The sequence below is a fragment of the Megascapheus bottae genome, chromosome 4, assembly GCF_031878675.1.
Source record: "Megascapheus bottae isolate mThoBot1 chromosome 4, mThoBot2.hap1, whole genome shotgun sequence".
In the NCBI taxonomy this organism is placed as follows: Eukaryota; Metazoa; Chordata; class Mammalia; order Rodentia; family Geomyidae; genus Megascapheus; species Megascapheus bottae.
Window position 1 is genome coordinate 28,009,274 of NC_143512.1, and position 26,481 is coordinate 28,035,754.

General features: G+C 36.4%; 1 protein-coding gene across 1 annotated transcript in view; it reads left to right on the forward strand.

Moving 5' to 3' along the window:
* Positions 1 to 26,481, forward strand: part of Mctp1 (multiple C2 and transmembrane domain containing 1) — a 481,369-nt gene that overhangs the window by 177,988 nt on the left and 276,900 nt on the right. Inside the window, exon 4 of the mRNA XM_090331048.1 lies at positions 10,093 to 10,207. Within this exon, the coding sequence (XP_090187174.1) occupies positions 10,093 to 10,207 (115 nt within the window). The remainder of the gene's footprint in view (positions 1 to 10,092; positions 10,208 to 26,481) is intronic.

A 26,481-nucleotide genomic window follows, 5' to 3' on the forward strand; every position in this document is an offset into this window, starting at 1 on the left:
TCTTTTCAGTTATCAGAGGCAGAGCAGCTCTAACAGGAAGCAGGTTGTTGAAACCTTTAATCTGTCACCATGATTAGTACTGTGCTCTATTGTAAAAAAAAAGGGGGGGGGCTTCCTACAATGAATATAAAACTCTGCTAAAAAAATATTTGGCCGTCTAGAGGGTTGCTTTAATGTTTTGCAATGAGGAAGCCACAGAGTTACTTCCTATCTTTTCATGTGATACTAACCACACAAGGTCTCCTGTTTTGCAAGTGATACTGAGAAGTTTACTGGTTATCCACCGTGGCAATGACTCTTAAGACCCAAATAATGTAAGCTTGGCATTTATTTTTTGTTGCACATAATTCTCTTCTGCAGTCTCTTCTTCATGGTTTTTCAGAATTTATGTTGTTATCAACAGCAGATCCTGCTTTCACATGTGTTCAGCCCATAGATTGTACTTACGTATGGAAAGGCCTAATAAAAGAACCTTCTCGGTGAAAGAATTTTTAAAAATGTTTTTTTTACTGAGCAAAGAATACTCCCAGGGTAATATTCTAAACTTTTTTTTTTTTGCCAGTCATGGGCTTGAGCTCAGGGCCTGAGCACTGTCCTTGGACTTTCTCAAGGTTAGAGCTCTACCACTTGAGCCTCAGCACTATTTCTGGCTTTTTTCTATGTATGTGGTACTGAGGAATCGAACCCGGGTCTTCGTGCATGCTAGGCAAGCACTCTACCACTAGGCCAAACTCCCCGCCCCTATTCTAACCTTTTAAATATAACAAATAAGCATAAAAGTTATTTCAAAAAAAGTTAAATATATTTCTGAGATCAAAAGGAAGTTGCCAATATATCATATCTCTTAGAATCTTTTTCTTAAAAAAAATTCATCCTTCAACTGATAACCCTTCTTGATCACTGTAGGTATGAAAATTATTTCTTTGCTCAGAAAACCTGAACACATGGAGAGCATTTCAGGGTAAAGTCTTCAAAGGGCTATTGAAACAGAGAAATCCCAATATTCCAGTATTTTATAAAACGTCCTTGCTTGCTCTTTAGTTAGGATTGTTCTAGCATTGTTACTCAGTCAGGCATTTGTTATGAGTTCAGGCAGGAAGAGCATAGAGGTAAAAGGCCCTTCTCACTACATCTTCTCAGAGATGTATACAGTCAGCCTACATTCTCACTGGCAATGTTGACCTTTCCCCAGGCTGTCTTTTCCCTCTCCCTGCCCATAAGTGTACTCTTGGGAAGGAAATACCTATGTGAGGCTAAGTACAGACTTAACAGAGGAGAGGTATTTTCTACTGTCTTAAAAGAGTCAATTGCTCTGAATTCTGCTCTATAAATCTGTTCATTCTCTTCCATTTTATGTATATATTCAATTCATTTATTGATAGTAGTATGATATCATAGATATTTATTTCATACCATGTTTTATAATTGAATAGATGATTTGTGTTTTCTCTTGAAAATTTGTAAATAACTTTTCCTATCAGACTTTGCAAAGATGGTAAATAAAAATCAGAGTATTATCTAAGGGCTACTTTGTTCCAGACTCCATCGGCAGGTCTGTGTTTGTACTTTGTAGTTTCTATGCTTGAGAAGATCAGCATGCTATTTACACAGCTGAGTGTGTAAATAGTCCAAATCATAGCTGTGCACCTGCGACCATAAGATTGTTTAAAAGGGATGAAATACACATGAGCTTCATTTAAATTGGTATGTGAATTAAAATAGCACAATGAAGCACTTCACTTGCATGGGCACATTTGTTGAATCAAATTCATGGGCTACGGACAGTGGCTCATGCTATTTCAGGTCTCAGGAGGCTGAACTATAGAGAATTGTGCTTTGAGGCAACCTGAGGCAGATAAACTAGCCAAAAATCAGAGTAGTTGGCATGGCTACCTTAGTAGAGCACTATCCTAGGAAGGCCAAGGCCCTGAGTTTGAACCTCATATCATAGCATATACTCTGTGCGTGTGCATGTGTGTGTGTATATCTATCTGTCTGTCTATCAGTACCAATGTATGTATATATATAGATATACATATGTGGATAAATACATATATATCTTTACCGTATTTATAAAAAAATAATACCAGTGAATATTAATATTTTAGAGTCTTTAAGGTACTAGAATAAGACAGCCTACTCATCTGTTGAAAATATGAAAGCTTCTACAAGGTAGGAATTAAAGTCACCCTTATTCTCACCATCCTCACTATTTGTATCTTCTCTTTTATGTTTGTTCAATATGTAGATGTATTTAACCTACTTCACACAATTTATGTAGTTTTGCAACCCATTTTTCATGGTTCCACAAGTATTTTCCCATGCCAATACAAATATTTCATATGAACTACATTAGTGCTTTTGGAAATAAGAACGTATTACTTTGGTTCTTTTGCCTTTCTACAATTAACTTTGGGAGAAACAAAAGTACTTCAAAAAGAAACTTATGTAATCCTTTGTAATTTTACTAAAAAGGGGAGTGATGTCATCCATGAAGTGATTGCGAAAGAGGTGAAATGGATTCTTAAATCTAATAAGCAGGAACATTTTTCAAAATTTCATTGAAGCTGATGAGGCTATAGACTTCAATGTGACAGTTTGTAAAATGTGAATATATAGATATGGATGCATTTTTTTTGGTGGGTCATGGGGCTTGAACTAGGCCTGGGCACTCTCCCTGAGCTCTTCCACTGAAGGCTACTGGTACCTTTGGGCCTGGGCACTGTCCCTGAACTCTTCAGCTCCAGGCTACCGCTATACCCTTGAGCCAAGCCCCACTTCCTATTTTCTGGAGGTTAACTGGAGATCTCAGCCTCCTGAGTAGCTAGGATTACAGGCATGAGCCACCATGCCCTGCTCAGAGATGCATTTTACTAGCAAATTTCTACATGTTTAACATCAAGTTTCTTTCTACATAAGTTTCTTTCTTTTAGATGATTAAAATCTGAAAACATATACAAGCCCTGAGGAAATTTTTTCTCATGTGTATCAATCAAATTTTGGAAATTTTCAACTTGTTTTAATTTGTTGAAACATTTTTTGGCCAAAGCTTACAAGGCAAGGAAGATAATATCAATCAGTATTTAGTAGAGAATGCTTATTATTTGTGTGCTGGTCTTGATGCTTGAACTCATGATCTGGGCTCTGTCCCTGTGCATCTTTTGCTCAAGGTAGCAATCTGCTGCTTGAGTCACAGCTCTACCTCCAGCTGTTTTTGTTTGTTTGTTTGCGCCTGCTTTGAACTGTGGTCTTTGTATCTGTCTCTTAAGTAGTTAAGATAACAGGGCTAATTACAGGCAATATTTCTTTTTAAGAAAAGGAAACTTAGGTCACCAAAGTTTAATAATCTCTCCTGCTTCATAACAATTTAACCATCATTTAGACCTTATATCCAAACTTTTGTGCACAGACTCTAGCAATTTTTCCTTTATGGTACTATAGCATTCTTCCTCATTCTCTGGACAGCTACATAAATGCGAATAATTTCTAACCCTCAAAGCACTTGAAGTTGTTTCTTCTCATTATCCAAAAAGCCCTTATGTTTCCACAATTAGGAAAGAAAGGTACCATCTTTTAGACTGAGGTGAAGAAGTGTTAAAACGTGCTTTCATCACAGTTTGTGTCTTGCCAAACAAAGCCCAGTTACATGGCCTGACTGTGCACAGGAGCAATCCATGATATTCATGGTGGAAGAAAGAAAATGCTGTTTGCTTGACTCAAGTTATTTTATGAACTGTATGTGTGGGTTATCAACAATAATGAAGCAGTGGTGTGCCCAGCAGTTTATTTGGCAGGCAAACCGTCGCGGTAATGAGCATTATGGTGGTTCCAGTAAAACATATTTTAGGAGTGCTGAATTGGTACCTTTTTTTCAGCAATGGTAAATTGTAATTTTTGGTCTGAATTTTTGTTGGCACTTCTTTTTTGGTGTAGGGATACTGGAAAATCAGATTCATGGAACTGAATTGAGAGCTCTAAAATTCCAGCAAGCTTTGATTTGATAGGATGGGATAATACTGGTTATATGAAAACTTATTAATTACTATAACCATAAATCTCAGGTTAGCTCAAATAGTTTTATTTATACCTCCTGACTATGCCATATAATTATAAAAATTATTCAAAGTTTGGAGTTGGTCATTTCTTTTTAAACTTTTAGGTTACCCATCTCTTCCTTTCTTTTTTTTGAGTATTTATTTTTTTATTGTAATTAATAAAAGGGTTACATAATATTTTCCAGATAGAAGGTGCATTAACTCACATATATTGATACCCTTTCACATGTCTTGGTCCCCATTACCCTCCCCTCCACCACCACCCCCAGCCGTCTTGTTTTTCCCCCATTCCCTATCCAATTTCAAATAACCAAATACAAATAAATTCAATATATCAGATAACAAAGTGAGATACTGTAACAATATGAGGTAACCAAGGGACAGCAAAGGAGATGAGAGATAACATAGTACATTAAGGACAACAATCATTCATTATATGGCTTTTGTTTCAATATCCTGGAGGTCTTTTCAATTAGCATCATACTATATGGCCTTATGTATCAAGGTTTTGCTCTATTGCAGATCTCTGCTAGTAGAGCCCAAGGTTTCTACTGATTATGACAAATGAGAGAAACCATTGAGCCTAAGTTCCTTTAAGTCTGGCTTACTTCACTTAGTATGATTTTTTCTAAGACTTTCCAATTCCTAACAAATGGGGCGATGTCATTTTTTTCTGACAGCAGCATAGAATTCCACTGTGTACAAATACCACAACTTGTTGATCCACTCATCAACTGAGGGACATCTAGGTTGGTTCCATACTTTTGCTGTGGTGAATAATGCTGCAATGAACATTGTTGTGCTAGTGGATTTAGTATGCCCTAGTTTCTGGATGGTTGGGTAAATGCCAAGTAGTGGAATTGCTGGGTCATAGGGAAGCTCTATGGTTAGCCTTTTGAGGCACTGCCATACTGCTTTCCATAGTGGTTGACCAAGTTTGCACTCCCACCAACAGTGTAGTAGTGATCCCTCCTGGCCACATCCCCTCCAGCATCTGTTGTTATTCGTTTTCCTGATCCTGGCCATTCTAGCGGAGTGAGGTGGAATCTTAGAGTTGTTTTGATTTGCATTTCTTTTATGACCAGAGATGTTGAGCATTTCTTCATGTATCCATAGGCCATTTTTGTTTCTTCTTCAGAGAAGACTCTAAATCTTTGGCCCATTTTTTAATGGGATGGTTGTTACTTTGGAGATTCATCAACAGGAGCAAGGACAAAAATCACATGATTGTCTCAATAGATGCAGAAAAGGTATTTGACAAGATCCAACACCCCTTTATGTTAAAAGCTCTGGAGAAACTAGGAATCCATGGAACATTCCTCAATACGATAAAGGCTGTGTATGACAAACCCACTGCTAGTATTACACTTAATGGAGAAAAGCTAAAGCCATTCCCTCTAAAATCAGGAACGAGACAAGAATGCCCACTCTCTCCACTCCTCTTTAACATAGTATTAGAATTCCTAGCCAGTGCAATAAGGCAAGAAGCAAGCATAAAGGAGATCCAAGTAGGGAAAGAGGAAGTAAAACTATCCCTCTTTGCAGATGACATGATTCTGTATTTAAAGAATCCTATAGACTCTACTCCCAAGCTCCTTGAGCTGATTCAAAACTTTGGAAGGGTAGCAGGCTATAAAATTAACCCTCTTCCTTTCTTTATGACCTACAATATGTTTTATCAGACCAGTCATTTTCATCTACCAAATGCCTGGAGTTAGCCTGTCCATCCTAACATAAGTAAGTAGCTATTTCACCATCTTTTGATTTGTGCATCATGTCCTCTAATATTAAAAAGATTAGCCAGACAAACACTTCCCTGAAATCTCTTGTCTGCATCCATTTTTACTGCCAGTAATTGATTTAAGGCTTCTAGGTTTCAGAACATAGAATTTGCTTTAGATCATTTACATGGAAAGGAGGAAAGAAGACCATGGTTGGATACTAAAGAGGTATAGAAATCTACCAACCACCAAATACCTTTGCTTACTGCTGCTTGCATCATTTGAACACCACACATTGCCACAGCTTTTTTAGCCTAGAAGAACCAGATAGTTCCTGAACCAAGCTGCTTAGATTAAATCAGTGTTCACTTCTAGCTTCAGGCATCTAACAGTTCTAGAAAAGAGGAACAGTAATTTATAGTTTTACTGTCTTATCACAGAGAAACTACGCTCAAAGGGGTTGGGAATTAGTCAATCTGCATTTCTGCAATATTATTAAAAGTATAATACTAAGAAGTAGGTAAATTAGAGTGTTGGACTAAACAGCTTTTAAAAAGAAATTGATTGTATAAAGCCCATGGTATTTTCTGAGTTTATCTCTTGTCACCCTAAATGATTATTTGATCTGCCATTTGGAGTGTAGAAAGTTAGACAAGAATCATAAAAGAGGAAATTGGGTATCAAAGGCAGAAAAGACTGGTTTTGATTTGAATACTGGGAAGAACTTAATAGGAGAGACATTAATATGCCTTGAATATTAAAATAGGGTTCAAATCATGTTGAATTTGCTTGGGAAATGGGCCTTTAACAAGGGTAATAAGAATTCTCACTCTCAGAATATAGCTGATGAGTAACATATCTACAAAAGACATTGTTTAATTGATAGTTTAATTCGAGTTTCTGGCAACTTAACCAGTTTAGGAGGAAGGTGGAGAGTAAAACTAACTGCACAGACCTGTGTATTAATTCTTTTATAATAGTGATAAATGTTGTGGAACATTGTTTCCTCCATGTCAAAAATACATCACCAGAGCAAATGAGTTGAGTGTCAACTTGTTATTTAAAATGGCAAATAACCACGTTTTTGTAGCTCTAGGCATGCTTAGTACTTTGGACACATCTTTTCTAGTACATCTTTGCAAGAACAATTTTTATTATAATTATCTTTAGTTGTGCAGGGGTTTTGATTAAACATGGTGGTTTATGAGTACAGTGCACTTGATTTATATCATTCCTTTCATCACTCTCCCCCATCTCTTCCAAAAGACGCTTTACAATACAGTCTACTGTTCTTCCATAATCACCTGCTGATTGTCTTCTACCCATTACAACAAACTCAGGGGAGAGGTCTTTTCATGTTCTTTTACACGAATACCTTGCAAGCTTGACATTTCAGTGGCCTGGAACTCGCTCTTCCTCTCATTTTTGCTTCTGGCCATTGCACTGTCTCCTCCCAGGAGCTCAGCTCAAACTGTTCACAATGACTCATCATTCATTTCCCACATCTGCCACATCTTTTCGGTTGGCAATACCTGATCGCATTGCCTCAGTATCTACAAATCCATCTTTTGTTTCTCTTGCCTTCCACTAGATCTTTTTCATGTGACTAAATTCAACTGCTATAAAAAGCTTTTTAAATGATCCCTATACCCATAGAATTTCTCTTTCATTCCTCACACAGAGGGGAAATAAAATCATAGTTTTGTTTATCTCCAAATTTTAAGTACTTAGCCCAGAACCTGAACATGAAAGAGAGGCAGTAAGGGTTTGTTAAATGAGGCTTTATTGTACTGTGTTTCTCTTCAAAAGCCTGTGCCAGTTTCTTGGTTCTTCCAGGCTGAAGCTCTCCTCTGTCTGGTGTCACTGTCCTTCTCCCTTCTTCCCACCATATTTATCATGCATCTAGTGATACACAGTACGCTCTTCTTTAAACTGTTCATGACTGGTTTGATGCTCCCTTTCTCCAAATTTGCATTTGTCAAAATTCTACCCATAATTTCTGACCCAGCTCCATATCATCTCTATGAGACCTGTTCACATTATGCGCTAAAACCACTGGTCTTTTGTTCATATGCTTATAGTGACTTAATAACTTTATTATACTGCAGTCTTATTTTTTATAACTCCTAAGTGGACAGGGTTTCAATTTCAGTGCCAGTTTTGATCAAGTGTCACTGCCTCGAGAACTGTATAGGGAAAGATTATAAGGATTCTATTCTTACTGTCCTAATGTTTAAAAAAACTAAAAAGGGAAAGTATAAAGTCCCATTATATGTCATAAGAGAAGAGAGAACACATTATTCATGGCTAAAACAACTTTGTTACACATCCTTACATACATTTTCACTCAAGTCAATCATGTGTCCTTGAAAACATCTATTCTGTACAATAACACAATTCATGTTCAGTTTGTGCTTTAGCAAACTATACACCAGTTTAAACATTTATTGCCTCTAAAATGGCAAGTTTGGCCTTTGCTTATATGATTGGATATGATTTTGAAAACTGTTAAAGGATACATCCCAAATGCCATGATTTTTGAAGGTCTGATCCAAATTAGTGTTGATAAGAAAAAGCCTTTTTTTTTCTGGCTATCAAACCCAGGCAGGTCCTCATATAACCTAGGTAGCTGCTCCATTATTGTCCAGCTAAAAATCAAAAGCAATTTACAAATTAAATATTAACAAACTGTAACACTATTAAAGTTCAAACTGTCTATCAATTTATTATAACACCAGTTTTATTGTACATGGAGGCAGGTCCTCTATAATATGACTCAGTTTTATAGTTTGACTTCAACAAAGAATTATATAAGAAAAATATATGCACTGAAGTATGAATTTATTTCCTGGCTTAGCATCATGTTCCTACAAAACCAAAGCTCTTTTATTAAATAATTACCTTTGAATAGTTTTCATGAAGCCACGTCTTTAAGTTTGTTTAAAATGATGGCATATAAAGGATCTGTGTGCGTATTTGATGCAGTTATTAAAATGTGAACACAAGTTGAAGATGAAATCCAGAAATGGAATGTGTGTGGTTTGGTAGCTGTTTGGATGTGGTGGGAGGAAATGGAGCAGTCAAAGGTGGCTCAGCATTTCTAACATGAGTGACTACTTCTGCAGACTGGTGCTGCCATGGATAGAAACAAGAATAGTGCGAGGGGAGAATGGATCCTTTATTGCACTGGAGAAGAGGTGATGAGTTCAGTTGCCACTCAAAGTTATATGGCTTTTGTTCTAAGTAACAATTGCTTCACAAAGAAAGCTGCTTATCTTGAGATTAAAACTATACAAAAGCATAGTGATGTAGTTAAAGGCTGAATTTATGATATGAATTACATCTCAATAAAGGTTTATAATGCTGCTTTATAATTACACTTCATGTGAATTAGGGAGCTAAAATTTCTACTGTTGTCTATTCTTTATCAATGCATATCTTAACACAAAATAACATTTCTCTCTGAATTAAAAAATCATAAGAATTTAAAATGTCAAATATGAGAAGCAAAGAGAGCTTTCCTACTAAGTTCAAAGTGGCAGATACTACTAAATATGACATGTAAAATTTTCCCTGAATGTTTCTTCTATGTTACTTTAATTCAATTCTTTCTCTTGCAAATGTGTCTGTAATTATAAATCAAGCTTATTAAGAGTATATTATTGTTTTAAAAAATCTATAGAAGGAGCTTGCAAAGGTTTTACACTTAGAAATAGCCTGTATGCTTTCTTTCTGCAGAAGGCGGCATTAGAAATGTAAACCACTCATAATTTGTTTCATGCAAATACTGTCACAATGCTGGGAGAATTTATATCTATATAATTATATCATGTTTTACATTGGACCTAAAATAGAAGTGTGTGATACTTCAATATGGCATGTTTTGCATAGATGAATGAGTCAACAAAGTCTCCTGAATAAATCATTTTCACTATAATTTTCAGTTATATGTAAATCAACTTCTTTATACACCTTTAGTTTTCCATTTACCTTTGATTATGATTTTACTACACAGTTTCTTCCTATGCTAATTTCCCCATGAATCATGTAGTGTCTTGTGTGGGAAACTTATGCCATATCATATTGTTTAGCTGTCGGTTGGATTAAAATAGAATATTCATGTAACTAGCATGTTTTTGAGCCAAGAATTTCATGGATTTCAAAAATTTTAATGTACTGGATGATTATAATATTCTCTGAAATCACAAGATTATTAACTTTAGTAAACAATTCTTGTGGTTTAGCCTAAATAGCATATAGTTCATCCTGGAGAAATGAGAAGATAATAAATTTAGTATTTTGTATATTTCTTCCAGAAGATCAGTACTGTTGGAACCAGTAATGCAGATGTTCCTTTGGCTGATCCCGGAATGTACCAATTGGACATTACGTTAAGAAGGGGTCACAGTTTAGCTGCCCGAGATCGAGGAGGTAAGAATATAAATTTTTTCTGTATTTGTGACAAAGCAAGATTCCTTAGGAATGCTTAAGTTTAAAGAATTAATTGTAATCATTTCATTTTTAAAGTTCAAAGTTGTACTTTGATACTTACTTTGTCCTCTGACCATGAGAAAGAGTGTTTGGGCTTAGGTTCACTCACATGGCTCAGACATGCTCCTGCCACATCCTTGTAACTTAGGTGGTTAAAGGACAGGGAGGAGGGACAAATCTCCAAGTCTTACAATCAGTACTACAACACATATGCCAAAGACATATCCAATTTTAGAGCCAAAAGTTTGCCTCTCAGTGGTATAATATATTGCCATTTCTTGGTGTAAAATCAAGTAGGTTTGCATTGAGTCACAGAGAGCATGTCAAGATATCAAAAGAATGAGACTTTCCTGTGCAAAATGGACTGTGAATAAGGGGAAATTTTTGTTTTGTTTTGAAAATGTTTACATATACCAAAAACAATATTTCTTGATTACTATGTCATTTGGGTTCTAAAAACATCAGATTTACCAGAATCTCTGAGCGTAAATTAGACATCAGTCTGTTCAAGGTGACGTAGGATGAGAGCCAAAGCTCATTAGCATGAGATACCCTTGCTGCAGCACATAAAGAAGCTGCCACAGCCATCTGGATGTTTTCTACCTTGGATCTTTCTTTAGGTAACATAGGTGAAATTTACCAACTAGAGGGTCATTTTAACTTGTGTTGCTTAGCAACAGAGTTGATATATTGTCTAATCAGGAAGAGAAGAGAATTAAGCAAAGGTCATATTCTCTGTAAGACAGGGGACAAGGTTCCTTCCCCCCCCCCAATTAGGACTACTGCTGAGTAAAACAATGAGCAAATATGGAGCATATCCAAATTATACTTAATTGTATCATATAGATCCTTGGCCTTTTCATGCCCCAGAAAAAATTTTATGGTGAAGTACAGTAACCTTCAATGCCCCTAGCAGCTGTTCAAAATGCATCAACTTTTGTTTGTCCATAAAAAGGTCCTCTCAGTTTTACTTTTCCAGATTTATGGTCTGACCTTAAATAACAAAAATCAAACAAAATTTTCAGACAAACACATATGCTCAAGGACAAGAAGAGACTGTAATCTTGTCTGTGTTATGGACCAAAGTAAAATTCCTTTATACCAACCACAACACAGGTAAAGTAATAAATAGCTTAACAGTTGTACATTGTCTAGACATGAAAATTTTATTATTTGCTATTTTTTAAATATAATCAACCATAGTCATTAAAAAAACTCAATGCAAACAGACCATTTTAAGAATATGTTTGGTGTATTTCTTGTGTGTCTACAGAAAGCAAATACATTTTCATTGCTTTGAAATGTTAACAGATATAAATCACTACTTCTCTGTTTTTCAAAAAAAAGTTTTTATTCCTATTTCAGTCTATTTTATACATGTTTTTATATTGATGCATTACTAAATTTTAGTCTAATTAGTGATCTCTTACCCAGTCTATAAGTGTAAAAATTTTTTCATTTACTAGGACTTCTGTCAGAAAATAAATCTGATTTACATGAATTAATGTTGACCTCTTAGCCCACTGAGCTTTGTAGATTGAGAAGACATTCAGCAGTTCTTTAAGCTAATTTAACAAAGACTTGTAGATTGTTCACTTTCTATGATGAGGAATATTAAGAGCATTTTAATTAAGTGAACTAAAAGATACTTTAGGATTCCAGGATGTTCATATAAAGTAGTAAAATAATTATAAAGTCTTAAGACAAAAATGTTTCTTAAAAAACAAGCCATTAGCTTGTTTTCTATTCTTCACCTTATCATAACAACCTAAACCCCAAAGGTCTATAACTACCACATCTTTTTAGTATGTTTTCATGTATTTTATTTTTATTATAAAAATAATATACAGAGGGCTTACAGTTACCTAAGTCAGATAAAGAATACATTTCTTTTGAATTTTTTCTCTCCAATTCCCACCTGTAAGTTATATAGTTCATTTTCAATATGATATCTAGTGAATACAACTGCTGCATTTGTTCACGGCTGCGTGTGTTTTTCCTTTTTACCAGCATTTCTGTGCCCTTTCTTGCCATCCCAAAGACAAATAAGACAAAAGGAAAAGAAAAGAAAAACAGCAGTAAAGAAAAAAAGAACAACCTTGCTTCCATTTCCTGGACTTCATTTTGATAAATATTACTTTACATGATCAGAATGAACATAGATAAATATTGCATCTTCGTGTTCCTCTCCTAAGGTCATCCTCCTTTAGCTTTACTGTGTGTGACTGCTTAGAGATCTGCATGATTTATCGTGTCCCAGTATATCCACAGAAAGAATAATATTGTACTATTCATAAAGAAATGAAAAAATTGGAAAAAAATCATATTAAGTGAAATAAACATAGGTTACATTGTTCTCCTATTTGTGGTAGTTAGAATATGCCTATAAATCTACAAGTAAACACAGTGGATGATTTAAAAATGTAAAAATAAAAGATCCTTTTAAAATAGAACCCCGACCCACCCCCCCCTGGGGGGCTGGGAATTTGGCTTAATGGTAAAGTGCTTGCTCAGAAAGCAGAAAGATCCGGGATTCGATCCCTCAGTACCACATATATAGAAAGAGCTGAAAGTGGTGCTGTGGCTCAATTGTTAGAGCTCTGGCCTTGAGAAAACCCAAGGACAGTGCTCAGGCCCTGAGTTCAAGCTCTAGGACAGGCAAAAAATAGACCCCCCCCAAAAAAAAGATCTTTAAAGCAGTATTTCTTTCTCTTTAGTGGGATAAGGAGAGTTTTGCAGTTATATGCACCAATTAACTTAGAACCACTCAAAATACAAGCTCTATTCAATTTGAGTACATCATCTTCACTAACCTTTCTTTGTATTCCGACAAAAGTACCTTATCAGAAAGAAAAGCTGTCATTTAAGTTAGCTGAAACACAGCTCAAGAGAAAGTCATCTTGTTCAATTGTTCTGTCTTATAAAATTCAAAGCTATGTCTGGGGATAGCATCCCTCTCTCTCATGTTCTTATAAAATTAGTAATCTGATTTTTTCTTTTAATTTTAAAGTAGTCTCAGATAATTAGATATGTTTACAAAAAATGCCTAGTGCCCCTTAATTTTTAAAAGATCCATTAAAAAACAGATATATACATCAATGATGCTTTTCAGTTTTGTCCCCAGACCAACAACATTAGAATCACTTTGGAATTTCCAAAATCTTGGGCCACCTTCAGGAGTACTAAATGGAATTAGGGCCCATCCATCAATAGCATTTTTTTAATTATTATATAGTAATAATGAAGTGTCAATATGACATTTATATGTATGCTTACAACCAACTATGGTTTAAAACACCTTCTATGTAATTCTAATGTATACTAAACTTTAAGAATCACTAATAAAAAAAAATATGTTCAAGCTGGGCGAGATGGATCACACCTGTAATCCTAACTACTCAGGAGGCTGAGATCTGAGGATCGTGATTCAAAGCCAGCCTTGGCACTAAAGTCCATGAGACTCTTATCTTCAATTAACCAGCAGAAAATGGGAAGGGATGCTGTGGCTCCAGAGGTAGCGCAATGGCCTTGAGCTGAAGAGTTCAGGGACAACACCCAGGCCCAGAATTCAGCTCCCAGGACTGAACAAAAATAAGTTCAAACAGCCCACCATCTCCCTACTACTTCTGGGCATCTACCCAGAACACAGAAGCCAAGATATCATAGAGACACTTGTACATCTTTGTTCATTGCTGCGTTATTCACAATGGCCAAGTTGTGGAAACAGCCCAGACCCAAAATTGGAATTTTACATAGTCATTAGAAAGACAGTATGTTATGGGGAAGTAAATAGATGGACCTAGAAAAAAATCCTGTTAAGTAAAGTAAGCCAGTGTCAGACAGACCAACAGAACATGTTTTCTCTCCTATGCAGAAGGTATTTTCAAAATACATGGGGACATGATAAATCATACAAGATTCTCAACATTCTTTCATAGTGAGACCAAAGGAGGACATTCTTAGGAAGGGAACACAAAGGTGCAATGTCTATATCATCATATCATATAAAATAATATTTATCAAAATGAACTCCAGGAAATGGAAACAAATTTTTCTTTGTTGCTGTTTTTCTTTTCTTTTTGTCTAGTTTGTCCACTTACCTGTCTTTGGGAAGGGAAGGAGGGCACAGAAATGAAGGGACAGAAAGTGAACATGCAGCAGTGGTACTCACTATATACTAGGTTGAAAATATACTACTTGTGGGTAGAGATGGGTGGGAAAAACTCAAGAGAGAGACTAAGGGAAGGGGTGACACTGTCTAAAAAGAAATGTACACTGTACCTAACTTATGTAATTGTAATGCCTCTGCACATCACCTTTATAATAACAATTAAAAATAACCTACCATTTCATTCCCCCCACTTCCAAACACTACAAATAATCACTTGCAATCACTCATGGGCAGGCAAGAAGCCCTAATACCAATTACTACATGTAATTTTAACCAGGTAATAAATGGCATTTAGAAACAAATCATATGAACAAAAAAAGTCCTATAGCAAACTTAATGTGCAACCTAAAGTTTCTAATGAAATGTTCATTTTTGCACTCTCTAGGCTTTCTTTGTAAGAATTGCTCACTCTTCAGTCACACAGTAGATAGGTACTCCTCAAATACAAAATAGAGCACAGAATTCTTCAGGTGTACACACTTCAGAGCTACAGTCACTCAGATTTTCCCTTCATGAAGCTCCTGAGGATGTCTGGATATTAAACTTTTTCGGGTCTCCTTCCGACCTAAAGGCCCAATTCACATCCTCAAGTCCTTACATGACAAGACAGAAACCACAAAAGAGGTAGAGCCCATTCAGGTGTTCACTAGGCAAGACGAAGCTCTGTACTTAAGAGTTCAGATTGCCATGAAAAACTTGGTTGTTTGCTGACTAGAGCTTCTCTTAAGGAAAAAGGAATCTTGGGTATTTTTGTGTGATTCCCAACTCGACTAACCAATACCTACTTGGCTTTCATGTTCCTTATAAAACAAAATATCCCTGTTATTCCCCCAATATCTTCAGGGGAGAAATGATGTTTCACCAGGCATGGTGGCTCACACCTCTAATCCGAGCTATTAAGGAGGCTGAGATCTGAAGATCATAGTTCAAAGCCAGTCCAAGCACTAAAGTCCCCGAGACTCTCATCTCCAATTAACCACTAGACAAAACTGGCAGTGGCATTGTGTCTCAAGGGTAGGGTGGTAGCCTTGAGGTAAAGAGCTCAGGAACAGCCCCCAGACCCAGAGTTCAAGTCCCACAAACGGCAAAAAAAATAAGTATTTCAAAATGAAATATAGTCATTTTCTTTTGCAGGCAAAAGCCCTCTGCAGACCAATTTTGAAAATCTGTTACCAAGAACATTTTATCAATATATTTGAATCTCTGTATTTCTTTATCTTAAAAAGCAAATACATGGTTTCTAAAACAGAGGTTAGGCATAACTCTACTCCATATCCCCTCTGCCCTCTCCTACCTGAGGCAGTAGGTGAAGTCAGATACAACCTCAGATTGAGTGTGTTAGAAAGGAATCCCCAATATTATGCCCTTTTTCATTTCTATAAAAACTGCTACATATCAGTCCCATTTTTCTACTTCCTTTTTTTCCATTTTAAGCAATCATAAGATACAATGTTACTGTTTCATTCCTGTTAAGGCTAGTGTTACTATCAAGGAAATATTAAGGGTTGGTTCTAACATATTTTACAAGTGTGAGTTAAAACCAAGTCAGAATGCATGAAAGTGTTTGTGCTAATTTTCGAATGTGGGTAGTATAGTGAGGACAAGGGTGAATTCTCCAGTTAAGGCTGGACTGAGCTTTAGGGTTAGGAAAGAGTAAGGATTAGGGTAACATTATCTATGAAGGATTGCAAGTCCAAGGAATGTAAGGAGTGAATGAAAACTAGAATATTTCTCCTGTAAGGGTTCAGGTTGAGTTCAAGACAACACAGAAGATTGCCAGTTAGCGCTTGGTTTAAGCTAGGGATTAAAAAATGTGTTAGGTTTGGGGTCGAAGTGAAACTAAATTTAGAAACTAGCAGTCCCGAACAAGTTAGAATGAATAGAAATAAGAGCTATTTTCTTAGGAGTCAGCATTTTAGTGGATGAGTTTATTGTCAGGATTACATTGGGTTAAGGTTATGTTCAAGAACCTAATCTAAAACTCACAGTTTAGGTTAAAACGACAATATATTTTTATCAAGAACTTGTGATAAACCTTAATTAACTTTTTCATCTGTCCTCTTCATCTTCTGGCCTTTGTAACTAAATTTTGTACATCTCACATTTTTTTTTATCAAAGCAAGCCTCGGTTAAATAGAGAGATGAAAGGGAACTTTTGACTTTCTTACCAGATTGCCTGGCAGTTCAAACTCATAGAATCAAAGCAAACATTACCTTCTCTTACTAAGGCTAAAAAATAGAGAACCAAATAACATAACAAAATTTTTTAAGGTGCCAATCTGTTTTCAAAAGCCTACACCCAAGGCTAACCTTTCTGACATCAAGGGCACAGAATTGCTAAGAAGCATTTTCATTTCATTAATGAATTTGCAGGGAAAGTATGCTCCTTAGTCTTGAGGTAGCAGTCTCAATACGACAGGAATAGAGGGATTGCCATTCTCAAATGCAAATCAGAAAAGGTACACTTCTATTCAACAACGGCTTATAAATCAGCACAGAAAAAAATCTCATTAACTCCCAAAAGATGGAGTATCTCTATCTCAAGAATAAGATATTAACACAATTATTATAAACCTTCAGTACTTTCAGCATCCCTGAAATTTAAAGTATTAGCTTGTGAAAAAAAGTGTCTTGTTAAATTTATGGTGAAGCAGTATTAAAGTAAGTTATTAACATATCAAAATTAATGTATATTGTGAGCTTTGGAAAATACCACTATTTGAACCTGAGTGTGATTCTGTCACAGCCACAGTGCCTGTTCACAATTCTAGGTGGGACTTTAGCTGAGAGAATCAGTGTCTCTCACAGCAGCAAAAAGGAAATAAATTGTTTGCACTTTCTAATTTTTGCATACTTCCATGATAAGAATATAATTATGGCCAGGCACAATGGCTCAAACCTGTAATCCTAGCTAGTCAGGAGGCTGAGTTCTGAGGATCACAGTTCAAGGCCTGCCCAGGCAGTAAAGTCTTGGAGACACTTATTTCTAATTAACCACCAGAAAATGGGAAGTAGGGCTGTGGCTCAAGGGGTAGGGTGGTTGCCTTGAGCCAAGAGCTCAGAGACAGCACCCAGGCCCAGAGTTCAGGCCCCAACACACACACACACACACACACACACACACACACACACACACACACACACACAATAAAATTACATGTGGAAACCAAGGAAACAAAATGACTCCATGAAACTGCCTGTATAAACTCACATTCAGTGCCCAAAGTAATCAGTGGAATCTCGTGAAACATGAGAGAATTTACATTTCTCTGGTTAAAAATAATGCACTGTCCCCTAAAAACAATTGATAGAGGTAAACAATTCTTTGTTGTGCCTGCACTGATGATGAAGAAAAGACTGGTCTATACTTCAAAAGCAATGGCAACAAAATTCTTATCTGGCATTCAGCTTGTCTTTCATAAATACTCTGCCTTAAATTTTCTTTCCTCTTTTTTTTTTGCCAGTCCTGGGCTTGACCTCAGGAACTGAGCACTGTTCTTGGACTTTCTTAAGGCTAGAACTCTACCACTTGAGCCTCAGCAGCACTTCCAGCTTGTTTCTATGTATGTGGTACCGAGGAATCGAACCCTGGTCTTTGTGCATGCTAGGCAAGCACTCTACCACTAGGCCAAACTCCTGGATCCTCTGCCCTAATTTTTCAGTGTGATATTCAGATATTTCCTAAAAGTAGTCATGTGAATTTGTTCCTGCAAATGTAGCTTATTCAGTTCTTATTGGGTCAGTCTCATTAGTTAGTCCATGCTAGCCTCACTCTTGACCCTCCTGCCTCAGCCTCCTAAGTGCTGGAATTACAGGCATGTCTCACCATGTTGCATCAGTTCTTTATTTTAAATTTTCATTTGCCAGTTTCCCTAAAGCCTTTCTCTGAGGAGTACGTTTTTTTTTTTGCTGAAGACCAAGGGAAAAAGAAGTCCAGAGCATACTAGAGAGCAAGGGACAGTAAATAGAGAGAATGGGAGAGAGGTGGGTAGTATGCTGGAAACTTAGGATACTAACAACCTGATTGACTGGTAAATGGAAGAGAAATTCCTCATTCTAACACTAGGTGATAGACTATTTCTATAGGGTCTGGTTTAGTTCACTTAATATGATTTTTTCTAAATACATTTCCTTGCAAATGGGGCAATGTCATTCTGATGGCAGCATAGAATTCCATTGTGTATAAATACCACATCTTGCTGATCCAATCAACAATCCACAAGATGTGGTGTTGATTCTGCTGGCTCAAGGCTATGTAGCCATGTACGGTTTTACAAGGAAGTAATGAAATTCTCTCTAGGTTACTACATTTTTTGCATCTCTTCTAGCCAAGACACTGATGAGTTCCATGAAAAATCTTGTATTAGGTTCAGCTAAATTTCCTCTGTGCTGCTTTTTTCCTCAATTATATCATAACTAGTTTTCTAGGTAAATCACTTGTTTTTTGTTCTTTTGTAATTAGCTTAAAGCAGTACTTACTAGCTGAGTTTCTGTGAGTCAAAAGCCTGGGCACAGCATCTATAGGATATTCACTTAGGGCTCATAAGGTCAAAGTCAAGGTGGCATCTAGGCTGGAGGTTATTGTCTTCTTCCCTGCCCATTCCTGGTATTTTCACAGTGCCCATTGCAATTGGTTTGAAGACACTTTATTTTTGTTTTGTTTTGTTGTTTATTGTGTTTTATTATCAGGGTAATGGATTAAAGGGGTTACAGGTATATTCATCAGGAACTGGGTACATTATTCTTACATATTGACACCCCTTCTCATGTTTTTGTTCTTCTTTCTTTCCTCCCACTCCTCCCAATCAATTTGTTTTCCCCGTTTCCCTTTCCTATTTCAAATAAACAGATAAATATTTATACAAAATGCTAGGTAACAAAAATGTTTATATAATATATCTGGTAACAAAGTCAGATGCAGTAACCACATGAGATTAACCATAAGGGGAAAAAGAGAAAAGAAATAGCTTCATGTAATTCATTAAGAACAACTATCACATAGATAAATCTCCTGTTTCCATATCCTAGAGTTCATTTCGTTTAGTCTCATCCTATATGACTACATGTACATAGCTTTTGAGCTATTGTGATCCTCTGCTAGGTGAATTCTGGATGCATAGTGATTATTACAAATGATGGAAATTATGGAGCCTATGTTTCTTTAGGTCTGGCTTACTTCACTTAATATGATTTTTTTCCAAGTCTTTCCAATTCCTTACAAATGGGGAGATGCCATTCTTTCTGATGGCAGCATAGAATTCCATTGTGTATGAGTACTACATCATCTTGATCCAATCATCTACTGAGGGGCATCTGGGTTGGGTCCATATCTTAGTTATGGTAAATAATGTTGCAGTGAACATCATTGTGCTAGTGGCTTTAGTATGTCCTTGTTTCTAGACATTTGGGTAAATGCCAAGGAGTGGAATTGCTGGGTCTTAGGGGAGTTCTATGTTTATTCGTTTGAATAATCACCATACTGCTTTCCATAGTGGTTAAATGAGTTTACACTCCCACCAATAGTATAGTAGTGATCCCTCCTGGCCACATCCCCTCCAGCATGTGTTGTTATTGGATTTCTTGATAATGGCCATTCTAATTAAGAGCAAGGTAGAATCTCAAAGTTGTTTTGATTTGCATTTCTTGTATGGCTAGAAATGTCAAGAATTTCTTCATATGTCTATAGGCCATTCTTATTTCCTCTTTATAGAAAAGTCTCTCTTTAAGTCTTTAGCCCATCTGTTTTCTTTTTATTTTTTTTATTGTAATTAGTAAAAGGGTTACATGATATTTGCCAGATAGAAGGTGCATTAATTCACATACATTGATACCCTTTCACATGTCTTGGTACCTGTATCCCTCTCCCCCCACACCTCCCACCCGTCTTGGTTTTCCCCCCTTCCCTATCAAATTTCAAATATCCAAATACAAATAAATTCAATAAATCAGATAACAAAGTGAGATACTATACCAATATGAGATAACCAAGGGACAGCAAAGGAGATGAGAGACAACATAGTACATTAAGGACAACAATCAGTCATTATATGGCTTTTGTTTCACTATCCTGGAGGTCCTTTCAATTAGCTTCACATTATATGTCCTTATGTATCAAGATTTTGCTCTATTGCAAATCTCTGCTAGTAGAGGCCAAGGTTTCTACTGATTATGACGAATGAGGGAAACCATTGAGCCTAAGTTCCTTTGAGTCTGGCTTACTTCACTTAATATGATTTTTTCTAAGTCTTTCCATTTCCTAACAAATGGGGCGATGTCATTCTTTCTGACAGCAGCATAGAATTCCATCGTGTACAAATACCACAACTTGTTGATCCACTCATCAACTGAGGGACATCTAGGTTGGTTCCATATCTTTGCTATGGTGAATAGTGCTGCAATGAACATTGTTGTGCTATTGGGTTTAGTATGTCCTTGTTTCTGGGTGGTTGGGTAAATGCCAAGTAGTGGAATTGCTGGGTCATAGGGGAGCTCTATGTTTAGCCTTTTGAGGCACTGCCACACTGCTTTCCATAGTGGTTGAACAAGTTTGCACTCCCACCAACAGTGTAGTAGTGATCCCTCCTGGCCACATCCCCTCCAGCATCTGTTGTCATTCGTTTTCCTGATCCTGGCCATTCTAGCGGAGTGAGGTGGAATCTTAGAGTTGTTTTGATTTGCATTTCTTTTATGACCAGAGATGTTGAGCATTTCTTCATGTGTCTATAGGCCATTTTTGTTTCTTCTTCAGAGAAGACTCTGGCCCATTTTTTAATGGGATGGTTGTTACTTTGGAGGTTAGTTTTGGAGTGATTCAATTTTTTGAGTTGTTGATATATTTTAGATATGAGGCCTTTGTCCGTTGTTTGGTTGGTGAAGATCTTCTCCCACTCTGTAGGCTTCCTGATTAGTTTACTAGCTATGTCCTTTGCCATACAAAAGCTCTGCAGTTTAATGCAGTCCCACTTATCCAGCCTTTCTCTGATTTGTTGTGATTCTTGGTCCTTATTAAGAAAGTTTCGACCTGTGCCAAGGAGGCCTAGTGTATCTCCTGTTCCTTCTTGTAAAGTTTTCAGTGTGTCAGCTTTTACCTCCAGGTCTTTGATCCATTTGGAGTTAATTCTAGTGCAGGGTGAGAAAGAAGGATCCAACTTTAGTTTTCTGCCAGCTTATTATTATAAAGATCATGTACAGAGGAGTTGCAATTACATAAATCAGATAAAGAGTACATTTTTGGACAATCTCACCCCTTTCCTTGTTCTTTTTTTAATTTATTTTTGTTGTAATGTATAGAGGGGTTACTGTTATATTTGCCAGGTAGTAGGTGCATTACTTCTCACACATTGATACCCCTTCTCAAGGTTATGTCCCCATCTCCCTCCCCCCCGGCCCCACCTTGTGTCTTTGAGCATTTGTTTGTGAGAGATTCAGTTTTTGAGCTGTTGGTATATTTTAGATATCAGGCCCTTGTCTGTTGAATTGTTCTCACTCTGTGGGCTATTAACTTGCATGTATCTATGTCCTTTGCCATACAGAAGCTCTGAAGTTTAATGTAGTCCATTTTTCCAACCTTTCTTTAATTTGTTGTGTTTTAGGCCTTTATTAAAAAAGTTTTGACCTGTGCCAAGGAGTCCTATTATATCTCCTATTGCTTCCTGTAAAGTTTTGAGGGTGTCTGCTTTACCTCAAGGCCTTTGATCTATTTGGAATTAATTCTGGTGCAGGGTGACAAAGAAGGATGACAAAGAAGGATCCAACTTTAGATTTTAACAGGTGCTTAACCAATTCTGATAACACCATTTGTTGAAGAGGCCATTTTTCTACCATCCTGTATTTTTGCTCCTTTGTCAAAGATTAGATGGCCATATTCTGTGGATTGATTTCTGGATCATTTGTTCTGTTCCATTGGTCTTCAGGCCTGTTCTTGTGCTAGTACCAAGCTGTTTTGATTACTGCATCTCTGTAATAGAGTTGTTAGTCATTGATATTCCTCCAGCACTATTCTTTCTGCTAGTGATTGTTTTTACTATATGGGGTCTTTTATAATTTTATATTTATGACTGGATTGCTTTCTCTATTTCATTAAAGAATAACATTGGGATATTGATGGGTGTTCCACTGGATTTGTAAATACCCCTTGGCAGGATTGTCTTTTTTTGTGATGTTAATTCTTCCAGTCCAGGAGCATGGGAGGTTTTTCTGCTTCCTTAGTTCTGCATTAATTTCCTTTTGCAGGTTTTTAAAGTTTTCATCATGAACACCCTTTACATCCTTAGTTAATTACTTAAGTATTTTATTTTCTTTCAGGCTATTGCAAAAGGTGTTGCTTTCCTGATTTCTGCCTTGCTCTTCTTATTGTTGGCATACAGGAAAGCCATTGATTTTTGAGGGTTAATTTTATACCTTGCTACTTTGCCAAAGTTTCAAACTAGCTCAGGTAACTTGGGAGTGGAGTCTATAGGGTTCTTTAAATACAGAATGATCTCCTCTGCAAAGAAGGAAAGTTTTACTTCATTTTTCCCTATTTGGATCCCATTTATGTTTACTTCTTGCCTTATTGCTCTAGCTAGGAATTCTAATACTATATTAAAGAGGAATGGAGAGAGTGGGTGTCCTAGACATTATTTTTATTCTCTACCAGCCAGAAGCAGCCAGAGGTCAGCCACAGGTCCGTTTCCTGTGGATCTCCATCTTCAAGGCAGCAAAAGCATATGAGACTTCATGCACATTTCACGTTTGGACTCTCCTTTCAGCTACCAGGCAGAGAAAGTTCTCCTTTTAAGTGAAATGTGACTGCATCAACCTCTGCCACCTCCTTATCATCTTAAGTTAACTCCAACTCCACGGATCAACAACATTAATTATATAGTAGAGAGTAAAAATAGTGACTAGAATAAGAAATCTCAGGATTACATTGTAGAATTCTGCCTAAATGAGGATATTTGGTATGTTGACAAATCTCATTTGATGTTGCATCAGTATCAGGATAGACAAAATAAATAATAGTGTTATCAAGCAAAGTGACAGCTGAGTTTTTCAACATTCTGTATTCCACATCGTTCTATGTATATACATTTTAAGGATGTGATGTAGACATAAGCGTATGTCCCAAATCCCATAGCTTATTAACTTTTAGGTTGGCTCTATCAAAATACTTCAGGTAAACCAGTCTGAAACATTTTACATTAATGTTTCAGAAAACAATATAGTTGTCCCTTTATAATTGTCCCTTTGAATATATTCTTTTCTTCAGTTATTGCTATATTCCTTAATCAAAGATTTAAGTACTAAAAGTTCCATAATTATTCATTCCCTCTTCTATTTCAACTCACCTGAGTAAAAAAAAAATCCCAAGATTGTACAGCACACCTACTAATCCTTGCACACATGACGTGTTGTCTTACTTAGCTCCGGCTTCTTCTCCCATCACTCAGGCAACTTGCTTTGTATTGGAATTCCTCAGAGCCACAGTATCTTCCCTCTGGAATGCTCCTTTACTGTTTGAGGTCACTTTTCAAATATCTGTTTAGGACTGAAGCTCTACCTCTGCATCCTACACCAAGTAGTAGGCCCCTCTAAAAATTATTTTTCTTCCCTTTACTTGACATTATGTTGCTTTGTGGACCTTGTCACGACACCAGGTGTTACACAGTAATTTATTGGCTCACTTCCTGTCTCCCTCCACTAGAATGAGAGCTTTTAGTGGGCAGGGACTTGGTTTTATGCTTGGTTGAATCCCCAGTGCCTATCACATAATTGACATCCAATAAATATTGTTGAATGGATGAATGTATTTCACAAAAGGAAAGCTATGCCAGCTAGAGGATTCATTCATTCTTCCCAGTAGCAGATCTTATAATACACAAGAGCTTTGTCTTCCTTGACCACATAATAAAATTTTAATAGCAATTGAAAAATTGCATATTTGACAGAAAGGCAAAGGTAATACAGAACACGTTTATAGGAAATGTAGCATTTAAGTCTGTTCTTGAGCTTCTATTAAACGTGCTGATGTAGACCATAGACTTCCCACACCCTACCAGAAAGCAGAAGGAAATACTGTGTTGAAGATAAGAACAAGGACTCTAAACACCTACCACTAAACTATAACTGTGGTCTTTGCTTCTATCAGTGACAACATGCATTAGCAGGGTAATTGCAAGTTTTGAAGTCACTTGTCACATTGAACACTTATTAACTGTTTTTAGCATAAGGGGTGAAGTGGGGTTTTTTTAACGTTGTTCCTCAAGTATTTTAGTTCAGTTGTAGGTGTTAACATTTTGCTTTGTTTATCCTTTGCTGACTTGTTTATAAAACTTATATAATCATCAACTATATAAAATATGGCAATTGAAAATTCTGTAATCATTTGGGGCATAAACACAACTGGAATAATTCTCTTTAAGCTTTCCTTTTAAAATAAAAACATTTTTATTTTTCATTTTTTTATATTTTATACATTATAAATACATGATTTATAACCATTTCGTCCAATATACTATTTCAGTACACATATCTTGTAACACTTATCACATGTGTCTGGAGTAGAAGAAAAGAAAAAGCTGAAGAATAGTGTCCAGGCCCTGAATTCAACCCCAGGAACTAGCAGGCAATTCTGTTAGTCAACTCTTTTGCTCTTTTTTTTTTTTCTGGTAGTTCTGGTGTTAAAACCCAAGGCCTTATGCAAGCCCTTATTCAAAGTACTCTACGAATAATTTGCATCCTCAGTATTATCATTTGTTTGTGTTTAGAATATCCAACCTGCTTTGATATGTGTTGTTAGCCATAGTTACACTACTGTGGTATGAGATAATAGAATTGGTACGACCTATGGGGTTATACCTTTAAACCAATTAACTATTTGCTCTCAATCCATAATAACTCAATCTCAGAATCACCGAACTAACCTCTCTAGTAACTTACTCTCTAGTAACTTAGCCTCTAGTAACTTACTCTCCTTTAAACTTCCTTGAGATCAACTTCTTTAGCTTCCAATAAAAGTGAAAATGTAGAGTTTCTATTTTATTTAACTTAATATTCTCCCCACTCATCCATGTTGCCACAAGTTACAGATTAATTCTTTCCCATGACTGAAGAGTATTTTACTGAGTGTTTCACATTCTCTTTACCTATCCAACCTTAGTAAGGTTGGATACGTATCTCCGTTATTGTAACTAATGTTGTAATAATCATGAGTGTCCAGGTACCTCGTCAACATGGTGATTTTCTGTCCTTTGAATATATATGCTTTATTATATCTGTTCTTCAGGATATTAATATGAGAAAGATTTTTTAAAGTATAACCCCAGAAGTAAACACAGTAGAAGCAAAAATTGAAAATGGAGCTGCATCAAACCAAAAAGCAGAGGGACAGTCACTGGAGAGAAGAGACAACTTACACAATGGAGAAAATATTTTCAGAATATCAGTCAACATTCATTAAGATCCAGAATATGTAAATCATTGATCTGAGCAGCACAATAATCTGAAATTTAACATGGACAAAGAATGCCATTGAGAATAGACATTCCTCAAAAACAAACATCCAATAAGCCAAACACATGGACAGACTATTCTCTGCAGCATTCATCATCTATGAATGATGAATCCAAGCAAAAATGGAATTTCTTATCTAATTATATTTGCTATCAAAAGACAAAAAATGACAAATGCTACAGAAAATATACACTGTTATTATTCATGTAAGGTTCCATTACTATGGAAAACAGTGTGAAGGATTCTCAAAAAAAGCTGTGAAATATTTCTTCTTTGAATTGCTAATTTGTGTATTGTTGTAATCACTAATTTTTAAAAATCCCTTGCCAGGATGCATGTGTGGCACACACCTGTAGTTCTAGCTATTTGGTAGATGAGATTTGAGGATTATGGCTCCAACCCATGTAGGCAGATATGTCTATAAGAATCTTGTTTGCAATTAACCATTAAAAAAGCTGCAAGTAGAGGTGTTGCTGAAGTGGTCAAATGTGTGTCTGGAGTAAAAGAAAAAAAAGCTGAAGGACAGTGTCCAGGCCCTGAATTCAACCCC